This window comes from Micromys minutus (assembly GCF_963924665.1).
Source record: "Micromys minutus genome assembly, chromosome: 12".
NCBI classification, from domain to species: domain Eukaryota; kingdom Metazoa; phylum Chordata; class Mammalia; order Rodentia; family Muridae; genus Micromys; species Micromys minutus.
This window is the reverse complement of record NC_137981.1, coordinates 50,511,180-50,532,126: the sequence shown is the minus strand read 5'-3', so window position 1 is coordinate 50,532,126 and position 20,947 is coordinate 50,511,180. Positions and strand designations below refer to the sequence as shown.

The window sequence follows — 20,947 nt, the reverse complement described above, 5'->3', positions numbered from 1 at the left end:
GAAAAGGGCTTCTTCGGAGTGAGAGGGAAGGGTTTTACTACAGTCGATTCACGGTGGGTAAATACAAAATCTAAAGGAGAAAGGCTGGACAAGTAAAAGCCAGCACACAGGTGTACCTCTTACTGGGGAGATTTCTATGAGCTCAAGGAAATCCTGCATTTGTATCTCTGTGTGGGACTGAGGAGATGAAGGTGAGGAGGTCCTTTTTTCCTCAGTCATGAAGACACAGAATCTTGGAAATAATCACCACGTAAGGCAAATGGAGCAACCAACAACCCGTATCATCTAGAATGTTGCCGTCAATGCACCTCAGCTGCCAGAGCTCGGGGCACTTTTTCACAGTTCCTCATTTACAAGAAGAATGTACCCAAAGGCTAAGGGACCTGGCCAAAGCTCCACACTCCTGTTCTTTCTCTGAAGTTTTAAAGCTGGGTGTGGTGGCACAAGTCCAATAATTTTAGTGGATGAGGCAGAACTGTCTTGAGTTCAAGACTAGCCTGGGCTTTGCACGGAGACCATGTTTAAAATATACAATTATGTTTTTTAAAGTTTCAGAATTATACTATAAGAATAATATGCTTTTAGCTATTAAGATTTAATTTTAAGGCCAAGCAGTGGTGGCACATACTTTTAATCCTAACACTCAGAGGCAGTGGCAGGCAGATCTCTGAGAGTTCAAGGCCAGCCTGGTCTACAGAGTGAATTCCAGGACAGCCAGAGCTATAAAGAGAAACCCTGTCTCAAAAGACAAAACCAAACATAACAAAACAAAAACTTTAATCTTTAAAAAGAGAAAGAAGAACTATTAAACAACAGCTCTCAGAAAATGACAAAAATCAGTTCTGGTTTCCTACCTCTGATGATATTTTCATTTACCCCCAGCAATTGCTACAAGTCATGGATAATCATTGGTTAGGATAACAAACAAAAGTTTAAAAACATATTCTATGAAAATGGTAAAAAGTACTTACTTTCCTAATGTCGTCTAAACAAGTGATTTCAGGAGACATTCCTCCATGTACACAGAGAAACTGCTGGTTTAAGAGGGCAGCAAGAGGAAGACAGTCGAAAGTGTGCATGCATGCATCGTACACCAGCTCTGAATACTTGATCCGACCTACCCAAAAAGGACAAAGTCAGGGGATGAACAGTGTCATACTCAAGAGACTGACCAGGTGAAGCCAGCTCAGAAGCCACTGGTTAGAGGAAGACTGAAGACCCTGTCCCAGAGAATATGTCCTTGAAGACTTGCACACAAGGGCTAACAGAACACCCTTCCTTTCTAAAGATACATGTGACCTTAGATTAACTTTCTAGTTCTGCTGCCCTGGAAACCTGATAAGGCAGCTGGCTGCCTGTGTCTTATTAGTCAGCATCATTTACCTGGAGGAAGGTTATAGCTTTAGGCTCCTGAGGGTCCTTTTAGGATCCTCAAATTCTGCCATTGAAGCATTTACAAACACTGTTGGCATTGGTGACCCCTGGGGCTTCTAAGGCAGAGTGTATCCCAGCCCCAGTCATGTAGAACTGTATCCACAGAACTGGAAACGATTTCTGTATCAGAAACCTTTTTACTTATGTGTATGAGTATTTTGCCTGTGTATATATCCGTGCACTGAGCACATGCCTGGTGAGGTGGCCAGAAGAGCGCTGGATCCCCTGAAACAGGAGTTCAGAAGAGTTGTGCCACATGGGTGCTGGCTATGAGTTGAATGTATTTCTCAAGGGACATGTGGGTTTCAGAGTGGGATGTTGCCATACAGTGTAGAACTTTTAAGAAGCGAAACCTTAACAGGCAGAGCCTACTGGGGAGTCACTGGGGCACTGCCCTCAGAAGAGATAGATACTGTGAGACCCTCAGGATTCTTCCAGGAGGATTAGAGTTTTTCTCTAATCTTTGGCCTTGTGTGTTCTCTCCCTCTCTCTTTAATATGTTCTCCCAACATGAAGTCCTCATCAGTACAAAGCCAAAGCTGGTACCATACCCTAAACCTTCAAAACTATATGCTAAACAAAGCTATTTGATTTATAAGGTACCCAGCTTCAGGTCTTTTGTTAGAGTAATAAAAATCAGATTATATGGTTAGCCTTGGGTTTCAAAGTCAAGCTGTTCCTTTAGGGTGAATGCTGGTAGAGAAGCCTAGACAGTATACACATAGGAAGCCCTACAGTCCTGTGAATTCCTTCTCTTCTAAGACCCTGTGAAGATTAGGCCACCTACAAAAGAACAGAGCTGTATCCAGCCAATTATTATCTTGATGGTAGTGATTGTTTTCTTTCTTATAATCTGTAAACTTCTAGAGAAAAGCACACTGCAAAGTCAAAGCCTGGTGTTGGCTTCAGGGAATACATCAAAGGCTAATGAATCTTACTCTGGACCAGAATGCAGGATCCAGGCAGTCGGAAAGACTAGAGATCCCTAAAGGAAAGTGTAAACTGGAGCCAGGCACGGTGACGCACACCTTTAATCCCAGCACTCAGGAGCAGAGGCAGGTCAATCTTTGTGAGTTCGAGGCCAGCCTGGTCTACAAATGGAATTCCAGGATGCTATGGCTACACAGAGAAACCCCATCTCAACCAAACAAACAAAGGAAAATGTAAACAAAGGTGAGAAGGCCTCCTACTCAGGACAATCCAGGCCTTCTCTCTGCAGCTGAGACTAGGGGATTCATTTTGGGTTTTACGGAACCTGTGGGCTCTTTTCACACTGGCACAGAGGTGGTCAAGACCATGTATTTAATAGCATATGTAACTTCAACACGAGCTCAGTTTGTGAGAAGCGTGACTAATGTGGGGCTGCACCTCCTTATAGTTACAGCTCACTTTGCTATTTCAAAAACAGATCCAGCTGTGACTATAACATCTGTTCAAAAATAAAACCGAACCAAAAAAAAATCTTTACTATATAGTCAGTGCTAGATATTTCCTCCTAAAAACCCAAAGGCAGAATCACCTTTGTTGCCAATGTCAACAGAAATCCCTTTATAAGAGTCCTAAACCTGAATATAGGCAAGAGTCTAAGTGACATTTTACTTCTTGGTCCACACCACCATCTAGTGTGCCTTTAATCCTAACAATGACTCAGAACAAGTCCTTAGCTTACTTCTAAACAGATGCCAGATCTGCAGGAGACAGCAAGTATACACAGAGTACAGAGCCATTCTGTAAACCAAACCAGGAGGCCAAAAGCCAAATCAGGTGAAAGGAAATCCATGGAGCATTAGTATGTGAGCAAACAGGCTGTTCTATGGCACCTTCGCCCTGAGGGATTAGACTAGAGACAGTCCTAGTTTGCCATACTTTTTCTAATTTTCTCTGATGAGTACATATTTATAGGTGTATAGCAAGTGCACATATGTGCAGTGACTGTAGTATATATCAGTGAGCTCAATGCCTGAGCCGGCTCAGCTGTCAGATAAGTGACCTGTGACCTAACTCTCTTAGTTTGGTCCTTAGATTGTTAGCTTTCTAGTCTGGAATCTTGGGTAAATGCTTCCATTCCATGTGTTTTCCCAACTATATAATTGGAATGGTAATTCTTACAAGTCACAATGCTGTGAAGACAGAAGTGTATTCACACCTAGCACCCAATGGTTATAACCACATGTTAACTGACCATTTCATAGACTCCCTATGAAGTAGGTACGTTCCCATGTTCATTTAAAAGCCGAGGAAGGCAACTGGAGAGTGATTCAGCTGTTAAGAGCACTGGCTGCTCTACCATAGAACCAGGGTTCAATCCTCACAACCCACACAATAGCTCACAACTGTCATAACTATTTGTAATTTGAGGTTGATGAAACAGCTCAGAGGTTAGATGCCATTTCAAAAATAAACTCAGACCTAATCTCACGTAGCACCCAACAAGTGACAAAAAAATGAGGGATCCGAGGGTACAGTGAAGTCCAACAAGAATGCATGGCTGCGGGGAGACATTCAATGACTAGAGGTCCAGACAGCCTGTTTCTATCCATGTAAGAATGAAGTGGTGCTGGGGCTGGAGAGAAGGCTCAGCAGTAAGAGCTCTTCCAGAGGACCTGGTCTCAGTTCCCAGCACCCACATGGTGAACTCAAGTTCCAGGGTATTAGATGCCCTTGTCTGGCCTCTGAGAGCAGCAGGCATGTATGTGGTACACAGACATACACATAAGCATGCACATAATATAAACACAATTACATACAAGGGGAGAAAGCAACCCAATGCCCAAAACTACAAGCTTCTCAGAGGCAGAGCTCAAACACGCTCACATTCTTAACTACCCACTCAGACTCTTCCTAATTATGGTGCTGGGATTGTGACCCGGGGCCTTGAGAATGCTGGGCAAGTGCTCTTCCAAATGTTTACACCCTCATTCTACAAATTTTCAACATGGGCTCTTGCTATGAAGCTCAGGCTGGCCTTGAACTAGCAGCCTCCAGAATGCTAGGATTACTGGCATGTGCCACTGTGCCCACCACTATTGTTAAGTTTAAATTAAACAGAATTTAAATATTAAAATATGTAATTCTAAAAGGCCAAAGTAGCTGATTCAAGAGCTTTATTTTTATGGGAAAAATGTCTATATTATAAGATTTCTCAATCACATTTAAATAAGGTTTAACTCTTCAATAATACAACAGGATGAAACAAAATGTAGTTAGTTAAAAGAAGGTTTCAAATAATCCAATCTGACCTTAACTCATCTCCTAAGTACTGGGATTACAGGCAAGCATCATCCCACCCCATGACCAGCAATAGAACAAAACTGTAAAAGAATTCCAGAAAAAGGTTTGAGAGTCAGCATCATTTATTTATAAGAAACTATAACCTGGCCATTAAGCATATATTTTCTTTATTTTTATTTGCATTCACTAAAGATTCCCTCTCTGCCTTTGTCTCTTTTTTCTCTCTGGCCCCAGGCCCTCAGGTCCACTGTCTCCCAGGCTGGGGATTAATGGTACACGCCATTTGCAAACCAATTTAATTCTCTAGTCTAGCTGAAAAATACTGAGGGATAAGGTAAACGTTTGTCTTTCTTATGCAAACATCTTATTAATTTAAAAGAAAACAAATTACACAGCACTTGACTTTATGGATTATGCCATAATCTAACCACACCAATCTGCTACTCTAAATAATATAATGAACAATATTTGTTCTTTAAAACATCTGTTCAAACAGTACTATTTTCTTTCAAAAATTACAAGAGTCTCTGGAACACATCAATAAGCTATCAAAAAGAAGTTCAAGAAACAACAAACTCTTGAGAAATCTGGACCCAAAACCATGAGATGGGGTTAAGACACTCACTACACTTCTTGCTTTCTAAGTACACAACAATAGAAGATGGTATGTAAAAACTTGACTATTAGTCAGGCTTTGTAACACATGCCTGTAATCTCAAAAGGATGAAGCAAGAGGCTTACTGAGTGTTTGAGGCCAGTGGGGGTACAGAGGTAGTTCAAGGCTAGCCTGGGTTGTCCAACAATCTCCTGTCCTAAAATACCTCCTCCCAAAAGGACATCAGCTATTCTTTTCTTTGTTATTCAGATTTTCTTGTGCTTTAGAGAAAAGAAGTGAAATTGAAAAATAAATCTTAGTGTAAGTTAGAATGAGTATGATACAGGCCTGGTGACAATAGTGACATGGGCTTGTGATCCCAGCTATTTAGGAGCTAAGAGGGGGTCCAAAAATTCAAGGCCAACCTGGGGAACTCAGACTCTTTCTTAAAGCAAAAAGTAAAAATAGGACTGTTTAAAAAAAACAAAAAACTGATCTGAGACAAGAAAACCACACTCCTTAAAAGCCTGCAGCTGCACACTCTGCAACTGAGCATCAGTCACTTAGCAGTAATTATATGGTTCTGATTCTAAAAACTACAGTGGCCCGTGACAAGATCAGCTTATCAGTGAAAACACACACACACACACACATACACACACACACACACACACACACACACATGCTCTTTCCTCGTATAATTTTATATTTGTACGTTAGTTTGTCAGCAGACAGTGTGACTGGGCTGAAGCATACTAAAGCCAGCAGACCTCACATGAGGTGTGGTGAGGAATTCTGGGCAAAATAAGAAACTTAAAAGCATTTCCTGAGCCTATTGTTCTATCTTCTAAAAATACTCAGAACCAATTATGCTGATCACAAACGAAATCTGCATCACTCTCCAGTACCAAATCCCATAAAAGAACAAACAAATGAAAGCTGTGCTTAAATTACAGTAATGTCCCTTAAAGACCAAACCAACCAAGGGACCTGAGCCAATGAGCTGTGCACAGCCAGGGCAATGCAGAGGACCCGCTGTCTAAACAGAGAACAGCACAGTGACTTCGCTTGAACAAGGCATCTGAGGCCATGTTCTTGCTGCTCACTTAATTCTAAGTACAATTAGCTGGGTTCCATCGAGCAAATTCCAGGCCCTTTGTCACCTGTTTGATACATATTATTTAATTTGTTAGAGAAATTGTAAAGACTACTCAGACCATCAGACTCAGTAGCAAGTGCCCAGCATTTCAGTGCCCTGCAATCATTCTTAACCAACTGCATACATACAGCTGGATTACTAGGAGAGCTTCAAAACCTGTATATGGGCCAGTGACATTACTCAGTGGGATACAGCTCTCATTACCGAGGCCGGACCTAAATTCAATCCCCAGGACCCACATGGTAGAAGAGAGAAAATCATCTCTGTGACTTTCACAAAAGCCTTGGCATGTTCCTCATACACATACACAAAATAAAAAAAAAAAATGGTAAAAAGTATTTAAGTCAAGCAGTGTTGGCACATGCCTTTAATCCCAGCACTCAGGAGGCAGAGGCAGGCAGATCTCTGAGGTCCAGGCCAGCCTGATCTACATCTTGAGTTCCAGGATAACGATGGCTGCACAGAGAAATACTGTCATGAAAAACCAAAAAAAAAAAAAAAAAAAAAAAAAAAAAAGAAAGAAAGAAAGAAAGAAAGAAAAAAGAAAGAAAAACCAAATAAAAGCCATTTAAACACTTGGTTTTCTCAACTGCATTGTTTTTAAGTTAGCAGCTTGAAAAAAATTACAGATGTAGTACAAAATGTGGCAAAAATAATTCAAAGATTTCAAACATTAAAATAAGACCCTCTGACCCAGCATGAGAAGTAAACACCAGTGCCAGTTTCTTTTGTGCTCAGTGTGCAAATCAGCCAACGGTTTCTCTCAGCTAATAGCACATCGAAGCACTTCTCCATATAGCACATACAGATCTCTTATTATTTTAACAGTAGCCTAGTATTGCTTTAAAAGTTATTTTTGGGGCCAGAAAGATGACTCAGCAGATAGAGTACTTGCTGTGTAAGCCTGAAAACCTGAGTTCAATCTTGGGAACCCACATAAATAAATGTAAAAGGAAAGACTGGACTCCACAAAAAGTCTTCTAACTTCTATACTCCCACACCCCTTTCTGATACTCATATATTGTACTTAATTAGCCCTTCACTGACGTCTAATACTTTTCGTTGTTATAATTAACACTGGAACGAGCATCCTTAAGAAGCAAATATCTACTGGTTTTTGTCCACCGGAGTTAGACAAACTGTAACATGATGATTATGACAAGCCTCCCACGGTTACACTTCACTAGATGGAAAGGGAAGAGTCTTCTGGATGAACCCGGCCTGGTCACACCAACCATTAAAGAGCAGAGATTTCCCTCCAGCAGAAGTCTGAGACTCATCCAGGCTGGACCAGAAGAAAGCCAACATCTACACTGTGAACTACCTTTGGGAACCATATGTCAAAAACCTGAAAGCAATCTTTCAAAACTGGGAGTGACTTCCCCCAACCCCCAGTTAGGAACTAAAAGGAAAGTAAGGACTTTGATCCATGTTTACAAGGACTCCAAACAACTACTAACTTCAGAGGAAGACTCTAATACAGTCCTTACATACCATGCTCCCAACTGGGCAAAGCCTACCAGAGAATCCTGACTTTTGCTTTGGCATGAGATCCGTGAGAGTAATAAACTCCTGACAGTTGCTTTAGCATGAAGTCTGCATGATATCTGACAAGTCAAAACACTGAGAAACAAGAATGTATACTTTACAAATATTTCAAAATCACTGTCCAAATATTTGACACCAATTTAAATCCCTACAAGAGTAAATCTACTTTGAAACCCTTCTTGGTCATTATCTGATGGTGTGTTTACTTGAGGAAGTTTCTGGGGCTACAATGATCTGAAGATCTTTTACTTGCAACAAACTTCTGTCTCTTTTGTTTTTTGAGACAGGGTTTCATATAACTCAAACTGACCTTGAATTTACCACAAAACCAAGGCTGGCCTTGAATTCCTAATCCTCTTGTCTCTACCTCTCAAGTGCAGGGTTACAGACATATCCATCAAGCCTGGCTTACAATTTCCTTTAATAATTCTGACCTTTCCTTTCAGGCTATACTGGGGGGAAGGCAGTTATTATAACCTGTCCTATGTCCAGTAAAGCTCCTAGCAACATGACAGAAACCCTGTCAGCTGGAGACCACCATGTGAGTATAGTGGTGTGTGGGTGCTGAACAAACTCATTCTCCGATAAGCAATGTAAGAGCATTTAACTTTTCTTCTCCATCTTCTTTTAAATAGCTGGCTTTAAAGTTGTGGTGATCCTTCTGCCTCAGCCTCCCAAGTGCTGAACTACAGGCAAGAGCCACCAAGCCTGTCTTGCTATCCTTCATTTTGAAGGTCTGATCTTAACTGAGTGTAGCAGCACCTGAGATAACTAACTGTCCTGGAGAGATGTATACTCACATTCCTGTTTGAAGGTGAAGTACTCTGTAAGATGCCTGCATTCATGATTTCCTCGAAGCAGAAACAATGTTTTAGGATGGTTAATCTTTAAGCTCCACAGATACAGCACACACTAGGAGACACAATTAGAGGATAAATGTTCTTCATGACCATGACAGTACATAAAACACATTTTATCTAAATCCAAATGATGTGCTATATGGTATATCTCATTGTAAGCCCCAGTTGAAATTGTAGTTTTCTAGCTTTTGCATGGTACTCTTAAATTTGGTAGAATAAGTAGCCTTCATAAAAATCTCTCCTAAAAATCTAAATATTCAGGACTCTCTGGTCAAAGCTACCCACATACATATTGTAAAATCTGCATCATTATTTTATAATGGAAAAAACACGAGGACCAGGAACAAGGTAAAATATTATTTGTTACTATTCAGCATAACAATAGAGGTGTTAGCAAATATAACTTGACGAATGAAACCAAGTAAAGGCTTTAGAATGGGTAAAGGAAAAATTAAAAGCAGACAATATAATTGTATAACTAAAAAAAAAAAAAAAAACAGAAAATCAATGAGAAAAGCAGCTTAATAAAAGAATTCAGCAAAATAGGATATAAAGTTGAATACACTAATAAGCATGTATTATTACATGTTCATTATACAGGTGGGAGTTGGCCTGGTACTACTGATATTCAAATGCTAAACTCTGTACCCCAAGATCTGACTGCTCCAAGACAAGCAGATCCTCACATATACCAGCTTTTCTTGCCTAAACCTTGCCCCCAAGTTATCCTTGACTGGATAATAAAGATGCTGGCAGCCTGGGCTGGGCAGAAGAGAGGGGACAAATCGAAAGTTCCCAGGCTTGGGGTCTCAGGCAGGGACCACAACAATGGGAGAAGGCAGAACTCGCCATGGGGAACATGGACGGGGAGCGCATGGCCACGGGCCAGCCTGTTAGAGTAGGAGTGGCCCGGGTGGAGCACACAAGTGATATATAGGGGCTATTGACAGGGAAGTAGACAAAATAGCACAGAGGGCTGCTATCTGTCCAGCTCCGTACTTTAAGGCTTATTTTAAATCTAAAGGTTTTTGTGTCTTTTATTTGAGAACTATAGAGTCTAAGTAGGGTAACTATCTGCTCTCCCCGAATAATATTTACAATAGCAGCAACAAAAGGTGGGAATGTAGTTCAGTTGGTAGAGAGCATGCACAAGGTCCTGAGTTCAATCCCAGTACCCATAAACATAAACATAATGTCCCACACCAATAATACTAGCCCTTAAGAAATGGATTCAGTGAGGAACCAGTAGTTCAAGGTCAACCTCAGCTATACAGTGAGTGGAAGGCTTAGGCTACATGACATATTGTACCCAAAAAACCCACCACCACCAACAACAACAAAAATAAACTACAGAAAAAAAAAAAAAAAAAAAAAACAATGTCCTGAGCCAGACAAGGTAGCATAGGCCTGTCATCCCTGTACTCAGGCAAAAAGAGCATGAATTCAGGGCTAGCTTAGACTACATAAAAAGTTCTAGATTAACCAGAAACAGATCCAAGTTCATATGAACATCTGTACACAGTACAGGCGGCATCTCAAGTCACCAGGTAAAAGCTGCGCATGGCAGCTCGTCCTGAAAACCAGCACTGAGTAAGGTAGAGCAGGAGAACTGCCTTGAATTGGAAGCTAGCCTGTGCTACAATATAAAACCTCATCTCATAAAAACAGGAAAGAAAAAAAAAGATGACTTTTTAAATGAAACAGTAATGAGCTTTTTTAATGAAACAGCTCAGAGGTTAGATGCCATTTCAAAAATAAACTCAGACCTAATCTCACGTAGCACCCAACAAGTGACAAACAAATGAGGGATCCGAGGGTACAGTGAAGTCCAACAAGAATGCATGGCTGCAGGGGAGACATTCAATGACTAGAGGTCCAGACAGCCTGTTCCAATCCATGTAAGAATGAAGGGGCGCTGGGGCTGGAGAGAAGGCTCAGCAGTAAGAGCACCCACTGCTCTTCCAGAGGACCTGGGCTCAGTTCTCAGCACCCACATGGTGATTTACAACCATCTATTAACTCCAGTTCTAGGGTACCTGAAGCCCTCTTCTGACCTCTGGAGTACTGGGCACATACATGAGCTATACACATACATGTTGGCCAATACTCACATACATAAAACAAATCATAAAAAATAAAAAAGCTAAGTAGTGGTACGGTACATGCCTTTGATCTCAGCATTTAGGATCTCTGAATTCAAGGCCAGCCTGGTCTACAGAGTAAGTTCCAGGACAACCAGGGAGGGCTACACAGAAAAGCCTTTAAAAAGAAAAAGAAGAAAAAAAGGAAAGAAATGAAAATGCATGGTAAAGACAATGAAAAAGTTTGCAACATTATCATAGTAAATACTGACAACAAACACGTGTACTCATGTACAGGCTAAGCCACTCCAGGACACTATGACAAAGAATGAGAAAGAACCGTGTAAACTGTCTCAGAGTCATTTCTAGTTAGGTGAAAAAGAAAAGAGTATGGTATGTTACCCTTTATAAAGACAGGAATACATAAATGCATGCTCGTCTGTTTAAGAAACATGGGGAATTTTGATAAGCCTGACACTGTAGAGGAAACAGAAAGGGTGAGAACCCCTGAGTGGGGATAAGGTGGATACTTTCCTTTAGATTTAAGAGGAGAAGAAAGGAGGGAGAGAAAATGTGTGTGTATGTCTGTCTGTCTGTCTCTCTGTCTCTCCATCTGTCCACCCTAATGTTACTGATATCTCTTATCCATATCACAGACTGATTGCCAAATTCCAAAATCTGAAATACTCCAGAATCTGAAACGTTGTGAGTGCCAACTTGATATTCCAAAGGATTTAACTTTGAAGAATTTCAAAGATTTTACTTTGGATAAGGAATGCCCCACTGTCAACATCTATTCAAATGTTTAAATCAGATCCAAGGACTCAACATATACTAGATAATACATATATAGTGGGTAATATTCCTAAGCGTGGTCTCTGGAGTCCACTGATTACATAAGCAGCCGCAGTAATCGTTGTGAATACAAATGTGGCTTGCTGCTCCCCTCAAAGCCTCCCAAATCAGGGAGGAAAATAACATTAAAGTGACAACACAGGGACTTCGTAGCATGTCCAGAGCAAATCTAAACTCCTGGACTATGGTCTTCAGGGTTTGCCAACACCCAAGCTCTGCCTGCCCGCCTGCTCCAGCTCCCACTCCCTCCTTGTGGTTTTGCCCAGCCCCAGCCTTGCTCCTACAGGCTGTTCCTGTCACTGAACTTTCACTCTCTGTGCCTCTGCATAGAAGGGATTCCCCTGACGGTCATTCCAGGTTCTACCCAAATATTACCATTTCCAAAAGGCCTGCCCAAAGTGATCCAGTCAAATTAGTTTAGTTCCTAGTTCCCTTATCCCTCTTCTGATTTCAGTTCCATCAGTGGTAAATTATATAGAAATTCGCATACAAGATTCTCAGTGGAAAATCAAGAACTTAAGTTTAAGTATTTGATTTACAGTCTGGTAAAGGGCTTGCTTTGTAAGCCTGGTGACCAGAGTTCAGTTAGGGCACTCACATAAAAGTGAAGCCACAACAAACTCCACAAAGGTGTCCTCGGACCTCTGTGCACTGCAGCATAGACACCCACACATATACCATGCACACCCACCCACTCCACCCATATAGTAATGCATCTTTTTAAATTCAAGGAATATTCAACACGACACTAACTTCAGCAATGTACAGAGCAAGAATGGAAGTAAGTCTGTGCCACTTTCAGTACAGTGACACAGAATCTAACTAGCTGGGCCTGAGAGATGACGCAGTGGGTAAGGAATCTGCTGCTAGCCCAACAACCCAAGTTCAATTCTGGGGACCCACAAGGTGGAGAGAACAGGTGCCTAAAGCTGTCCTTTGACTTCTATAGGCACGCATAGAAACATACACACACGCACAAACATTTAATATAATTTAAAAGTTAAAATCTACAAAACAGCCACAAAGCCAATTAGCATTCACATTAAACAAGAGGTGGGGAAGTAGATGTTCAGTGACGGTCCCAACACTGTTCACACAGAGACCAGGGCTGCCCTTGCCTACTCGTTCGTTGCTCTGTGATTCACAGGACACTCCTCTGTGGCTGCAGGAAATGGCTATGTCGGCCACACGTCCACGTTTACTGACAGGGTGAACAGCCTGCACCCACTGCACGGGGCGGCAAAGGCAGAGTGCTAAGTTACCACTGGCTATACAATGAACTCAAGGCCAGTTTGGGTTTGTGAGATTCTGCATCAAACAAAATAAGGCAAAGCCTAAATCTTTAACTTTCTAAGAGCCTTTTCACATGGAAAGATGTCCTTAAGAGACATCTAAGCAAACAAAATCAAGCATACAAAAACCAAGCATAGCACCAGAAAGAGTCGTATGCGTCAGTGGGCAGAAGGAGCTAATGCTTATCCTTAGGCAAATCAGAAGTGGCAGGATTTACTTTTACAAGCTCAGAACAATCAGAATTATTCCCTGGCCTGGGATAAAAGCTTTCCTTTCTTGAGGCTGAAAGCAGTTTTGTTACTAAGGGAGGAGGAGGAGAAGGCAATAAGCAACCTTTTATAAGCTTGTTTATTCAATACTAAAGGAATGGTAAACTGTGGACTTTATGCCACTAATTATATGTCATCATAGAAAAATTAATGACAAAAATGCTTCTGGTATGATATTGAATGGAAAAGGATTTCAAAAGAATATCCATGATTGTCCTAATTTTCTTTTTAAAAATGCTTACAAGGGGCTAGGACAGCTCAGCAGTCCTTCTCTTGCAGGTGACCCAGATTCAGCTCCTAGCCCATGTGGTGGCTTACAATCACAAGTAACTCCAGTCCCAGGGGATCTGACGCCCTCTTCTGGCCTCTGTGTGCATTTGCATACACATGGTACAGAGACATACATGCAGGTAAAACACCCATACTAATAAAATAAATGATTAAACCGAAAAGAGGACTTATGATATTAAATATGTATATATAAGAAAAAAATGAAAACAACAACAAAAAGTCAGAGCAAGGGAATAGCTCAGTAGTACAGTGTACAGCTATGGTGTGTGGGGGACCAGAAGGAAGATATACAGATGGGCTGGAGAGATGCTCAGAGTGCTTGCTGCTCTGCCAGAGAACCTGAGTTTACTACCCAACTCCTGTCAGCTCAAAACTGCCTGTAATCTAGTGCCTTCAGAATGAACTGAATGATCCTCTGCTGCTCCACAAGCATTTGCATATGAATAGCATAAAACAACTCTCTCTCCCTCCCTCTCTCCCTTCCTCTCTCTTCCCCTCCTCCATGCACAAATTAAAAATTTGAAAATAATAAAAATGTAAATGATAGCAGACAAAAGCTAAAAGTAATCCAGACATGGTGGTTTACGCCTAAGCTGCCAACAGTTGGGAGTAGAGACAGGCACGTGAGGAGTCCAAGGTCAGCCTTAGCAAGCTTCAGACCTGGCCTAAATAAGATGCTATCTCAAAAGACTGGGAGGAATGGTAGCTGGAGAGATGGCTCAGCAGTTAAGAGCATTTACCGCTCTTGCAGAGGACCTAGGACACACACATGGAGGGTTCACATCCTCCTGTAACTCCAGTTTCAGGGACCTGGTGCTGTCTTCTGATTTTCTTGGACAGCAGGCATGCACTTAAATACATTCAGGTAAACATTTATATACATAGAAATAAGTAAAAAATCTTAAAAAGAAAAATATTAGACCATCACTGTAATCTAAAACTTTCAATTAATTTTATTTTAGAAAAGTCAGTCAAGTAAAAAAAAAATAACAAAGTCAAATGCAAACTACAATTCATTAATATTATGCATACATTCTGGTGTGTTAAGTATGTGCACAGGAGGGCAAGTGCCCAAAGGAAACTCCTTTAGATCCCCTGGAGCTGGCGTTAGAGGCAGCTGTGAGCTGCCTGATATGTGTGCTGAGAACCAAACTTGGATCCTGTGCAAGAACAGTGCATGTTTTTCTCCACTGAGCAGTCTATTTATGAGCTTCACTTCACCTTTGGCCTTCTAGTGCACATTAGTGCCTGTCATGTGCAATGGGACCAGAGTCCCTCCTATGAGGTCAGCAGTGCCCAGTTCTCACAGGAAGTTAACCTGAGAGTTGGCTGCGGTGTTACAGTTAAGGTAGTTAACTCAGATACTGTTTAGAATGAAAAACTGTGTATGCCTCTTCTATAAAGCCCAGACAGCATCTTTAAAGAGAAAAACTTAGCCAATATCTATTTTCAAAATTAGCTTAATATAGCCTTCCATATGACAGGTTTTCTACTGCTTAAAACAATAGATTTTATTTAAAATAAAACATTTCTCAATGTGTTGACTGTCAAAAGTAGGAAAGTAGATAAATTCTACCAGCATTCATGTCTTAGTCTGCTCTCAGGGATGGAGAGCAGATCTTGAAGATGAGAGGCATAACCGGGTTCATTTACCTCTATACTGAAATAGCCTCTGTCCACATAGTCACCCAGGAAGAGGTAGCGAGTATTAGTAGGTGATCCCCCAACTTCAAACAACTTCATCAGGTCAAAGAATTGTCCATGAACATCACCACACACTAGGCAAGAAAAATATGAGGTGAGCATTATGAATTAGAAGGGACCAAGCTTAACTTTTAATTTAATCACTTTGACTTTTGACTGGTCTTCTGTATATTTAGTTACTCAATCAGTACTCAATACCCCTATTAGAAATATTAAGCAGTATGCTTATTTTCAAAAAACGGTTAATTTTTAATTTTGTGTGTGTCTGTCTGAGGAGAGGGGTGTGTACTTGAGTGCAGGTGCCCATCGAGGCCAGAGGTACAAGACTCTCCCTACAACTGGGAGTGACAGTGGCTGTGAATCACATAATATGGACACTTGGAACCAAAGTCCAGTCCTCAGCAAGGGCAATATGTGCTCTTGGCCACCAAGTTTCAGATCCTAACGTTTCCTGAGGAACAAAAGTCTTTCTAACCAATCCCTAGACTGCTTCAAAATTCCTAGAAATATTTATCACACTCATGTTGTTGGCTTTTGGTAATCACTTCGCAAAATCAGCACAAATCTCCAGGCTACCCTGCAAATGCGTTTCGTACCTGTGATCGGAGCGTCCACTTCTATCATAGTCTTCTCTTGCTTCAGGATGGCAGCCCCGTCATTGATTATCTTTAAGGCTACCTCCTCTTCCACCCGGCCTTCTTTTATCAAATGGTTTTTCAAAACATCCATTTTAGGTTTCCCATTCTCAAATACTTCCTTCAAAGTTAGCCGTCGGGTTGGAGGAAAGGGGACAGCTAGGAAGAGAAAACGTAATTTCAAATATTTAAATATACCGGTAATAATCGCAGTCAGACTTCTTAAAATAAACTAAGCCTAATAAGCAATCATAACTTCACAGTATTAGAATGTGAAGAATTCTACAAAAGTGTGTATCAGAACTAATCATTCTAATTTTAAAATGGTCACAGTTCAAGTCATGTGGTTAAGTCTATACATTTATCTCTCTGTCTCTCTCTCTCTCACACACACTGAATAAATAGATTAATGAATGAATGTGAATGAATGAATAAATGAATGGAATAAATACATATGTCTTAGAGAAACAGGTGATGGAAGAAGTAGCTCAGTTGGTAGATACTTCCCTTGAATGGCCAAGTCCCTGGGTTCAATACCCAGTATCACAGAAAACAGGCTTGGGGGTTCCCACTTCTAATCCTATCACCTGGAAGGTCGAGGCAGTTGAAACAGTTCAAGGTCATCTTCAGACACAAAATAGTTGAAGGTAAACTGGGCAACATAGGACCCTGAAGCCATTTAATGTCCACTTTTAACTTTCAACTGTCAGGTAAAACCTTTGAAATGAATTAATTTAGCAGGCTGCTAGATTCCACCAACCCCAAAGCTAAGAATCTCATTCATAAAACACCTAAGACTTACTAACTTTATTGTAACCTGCTAATTCGATACCTTGATTTATGATTTTCCTGCAATATAAAAAGTCTACATAACCTCTTCCATGCTGAAACATGTTATTCAGAGTGTAGAGGTTCATCTTGGCAAGCTGAAGACTTTAAAAACACTCAAAAATACAGACCTTTGAGTATGTCTGTGAGGGTGCTTCCAGAGAGGCCTTACTGAGGGGATAAAACCTAGTCTCCAAGCCAGTGGGCACTCTCCATCGGGCGACCCAGAATAAAGGGCCCAAGGGAAAAGTAGTATGCACCTGCGCCCTACCCTCATGTCTTCTCAAGCAGGTACATCTTTTGCTACTTCTGACTTCAGAGTACAGCTTCCTCGGCTTCTCAGCACCGCCTCCTCCAGGGAGCGCCAGGCCTTCAGTGCCAGATTGGTACTGCTTAAAGCATCTAGTTTCATGAACTGAGCAGCTAGTGGGTTCTCAGACTCTCCACCATACAGACGACTACCACTAGACCCTGTTACTTAAATCAACCTAATAGATCTCCTTTTATAATAGAAATATATACGTTTTATTGGTTTGATCTTTCTTTAAAACCCTGAGTATATGAAAATTGGTACTGAGAATTTGGGCTATTGCTGTGACTACATCTCTACTGTATGAGATTAGCATCATTAAAGAACCTTCCAGTTTGTACTGGGTCGATAGGAAATGAACTCAATAGCCCCAGTTTATTAAAGTAGAATATCTTTTGAAAGAAGGGGCTGAAGTAAGATTGCAGCTGAAGGAGGTCCCTACTCAAAAATAACCACCTAGAGAAAGTGTTTCCCAGTTCAGACACAAAGGAATCAGATACGATACCAGAAGAAGGAACCCAAGCTTTATCTTGAGCCCTCATGATGATGGCTTTACAGTTTGTGGGGGCTGGCACCCAGGGTCAGTCCTAGTTGTCTCTCTAGCATCTCACTCTCCCTCCCCCCCCTCCCTCTCTCTCTCCCTCTCTTCCTCTCTCCCCCTCTCTCTCCCTCTGTCTCTCTCCCCCCCTCTCTCTATCTATCTCTGTCTCAGTCTCCCTCCCTCCCTCCCTCTCCCTCCCTCCCTCCCTCCCTTTTTCCCTCCATCCTTCCATTCCTCCCTCCCTCTCTCTCTCTCCCTCTCCTTCCTAAGTGGACACAATGGGACCTGCAGCGTTGCACTTCTGCCACAGCAGCTAGAGTCACTCTTGCTGCCACATCTTCCCCGCCATGATATACTACAGCCTCGACCTGGGAGTCAAAAAGAACCATTCCTTCTTCAGTTGCTGTTTGTCAAATATCAGGTCACAGCAAAGAACTTTATTCTTGAACCATGGTCACTCATATTTGGCTCTTATTATTTTGAAGTGAGAGATGTGTTTTAACATAAGAAAATGGTGATGGTGATGGTGATGGTGATGATGATGATGATGATGATGATGATGATGATGATGATGCAGCAAAGGGACTACATTTAAATAGAAAGCAGAAATGCAAGACTTTTGTAGTTTAGGACAAAAATCCCTGACCTGAAAGTTCACAAGAGACTAGGTTTGGCCACCTGTCCCAAATGTCAATTGAAGAAACAGATCAAGGTTGCACTAAGAACAGAAATGTCTGGTGATCTAATTTCTGCTTTTGGGTTTCTGAAAGGAACTTTGAGTCTTACAGAAATGAGGAGAAATTGTTTGTTTGTTGAGTACAGTCTCCTGATAATACAGCCACGGATGGCCTAAACTCAGTATACAAACCAGGCTAGTTTCAACCTTGCATTGCTTTTCTTCTCTGCCTCCACAATACAGGGTTTACAGGCATGCCCAGCTTACAAATACTCTTCTGTCAGAAGTGGCAGTGCCAGAGACTGACACACAGTCCTTAAGCATGCTGAGCATCAAGTATGGCTCTACCATGAGATGCACCCCTAACCCCACAAATACACAAGAAACTAACACTGGCTGTTTTTTAAAATTAAAAGAGAGGGGCTGGAGAGATGGCTCAGGGGTTAAGAGCACTGGCTGCTTCCCTAGGGGACCTGGGAATCCAGCACCCACGTGGCACCTCAACAGCCTGTACCTCTAGCTCCAGGGGATCCATTGCATCAGGCATGCATGTGTGCATTGTGTATTGTACATTCAGGCAAAATACTCATACACATAAAATAATAAATCTTTAGGGGCTGGAAAAATGGCTCAAAGGTTAAGGTTGTTCTTCAGAGGACATGGGTTCAATTCCCAGCACCCACATAGCAGCTCAAAACTGTAACTTCAGTTCCAGGGTATCTGACACCCCACACACATGTAGCCAAAACACCAAAGCACATAAAACGTAAATCATCAACTTTTTTTTCAAAAAATTAAAAGAGATACCACAACTTGCCTGCATGATGATTCATAAAACAGATAAAGTGAGCACAAGAACCCACAATATACATCAGAGATCATCAAAACCCAAGGAAAGCCTTCAGCTTCAGGTCCAAGACAAGACTGTCTAACACTAAGTCAAAGGCAACTGCAGGCACAAGAGTCAACGGAATGCTAGAGTTTTGTAACGCCTACCTTAATCTCTCTAGTGCTTGCCCAGATGCCAAATGTCCGCCTAAACTCTGACAACTGTTACTACTCCAGCAGCAGTCCGTGAAGAGTGCCTGCCGTCACTGTCTCCCCTTCACCTGATGATTGCTTGTCCCTAACTGGCCCCCACCTGCTGAGCACCTGCCTACAATTGCTTCTTCCTTCCCAGAAAACACCCAGTTTCCTCTGCATCTCTCTGCTTGTTGAAACATGTGAATTAAATCTAACCTTTTTTAAAAAAGGAGTTTGAGAGAAAGACAACACAGAGCAAGCAAAAAAAAAAAAAAAAACTCTTGTCTATTTTGTTCTCTTCTCTATTCTAGACTGCCAACAGGCTCCCACCCCTTCCTGGGTAGTTAGTACTGCAAAGACCTTAACCCCTGACCATCATCAAGTACTAGATTATTCAGACATGTGCAAAGGTAAACAATGCAAATCAAATTTTAAAAACCTGTGGACTGGTGAGATGGCTCAGCAGGTGAAGCTCTATCTCAGGAACACACTGAAGGCTGAAGAAGAACCCTACCTCCACAATTGTTCTCTGACCTCCACATGAATGCCCCCATGCATCATGTGTGCACACACACACAACACACACATACACGCATATGTCCCTATACATAATGAGCACACACACATAATACTATTTTTTCCTAAATAAAACAAGCAGATGAACAAATAAAAAGGAAGATCTAACTGATTATGACATAAGTGGAACATTATTTCAAACTAGATACAAATTCTTCTCTGAGTTTCTGTCTGGGATACATAACATGTCATCTCCAGAACCCTCAATGCCACTGTCAACCAGATGACAGAACAAATCATCCAGGAAACGGGCCAGTGCTTGAGGTCAAAATATCTCTCACAAATGGCTTGATAAACATTATAACCTATTAAGCAAGGGTACAGATCTCGTTGGCTTACCTCCCTCAAGTGATAAATGCCCTGGTTTAACTAAAGAATGATCAGAGGTGAAGACAGAGAAAGAAAACAGAAGCCACAAACTACTTGAAATGCACAGGAATGCACTAAGACTTGCAAAGCAGAGAAGCTGAACCAAAGCAAACACACTGTACGGTATAGGTCACCGGAGCTCAAGCACTGTTTTTGAGTGTCCCTAGACACTCAATCCCAGTTCACAAACTGATCACAGGAAGCCTGTGCAGACTAATAGCAAAAACACTCAAATTAGATTTTAACCATCTTGACCAGACTACCTTACTTCAGCTCCTTTATACCTTTTGCAGACTTTCTGACTCCTTTCAACATGCTCACAGCTTTCAGGGGATGACAATGATTTTTATAATAAGCTAAATCAATAAAGTTTATTTTTCACTATATTGTGTTCCTGATGTTCTTCTGTGGTGGGCTTTACATTTTAAGGAAGCAATTGATGAAAGAGATAAGAATTCTTGCTAAATATCTTTTAAAATTATATAATATAGTTATTACTAAGTCAAAATTAATTACTTTAGGCTTATGTTTCATTCCATTGTAAGTTTGTCAATGAAAAGTAATAGTACTCATATTCAATCTAGTCGGAATTTACCTATGAATCAGAGTATTGACAGATGTCAGAAGATAGGAAAATTCACAATTTCTCTAAGACTAGAAAATTATAAA

General features: G+C 41.2%; 1 protein-coding gene across 4 annotated transcripts in view; it reads right to left on the bottom strand.

Moving 5' to 3' along the window:
• The window catches only part of PPP3CC (protein phosphatase 3 catalytic subunit gamma), a 63,158-nt gene that overhangs the window by 27,707 nt on the left and 14,504 nt on the right, over positions 1–20,947 (bottom strand). For 3 of the 4 annotated variants that reach the window (XM_080926438.1, XM_080926439.1, XM_080926440.1), the window contains exons 2-5: positions 15,917–16,114; positions 15,270–15,394; positions 8,768–8,879; positions 972–1,117 (exon numbers count right to left, since the gene is read on the bottom strand). In XM_080926438.1, the coding sequence (XP_080782564.1) occupies positions 972–1,117; positions 8,768–8,879; positions 15,270–15,394; positions 15,917–16,114 (581 nt within the window). The remainder of the gene's footprint in view (positions 1–971; positions 1,118–8,767; positions 8,880–15,269; positions 15,395–15,916; positions 16,115–20,947) is intronic. The other variant, XM_080926441.1, reaches the window with a different exon arrangement.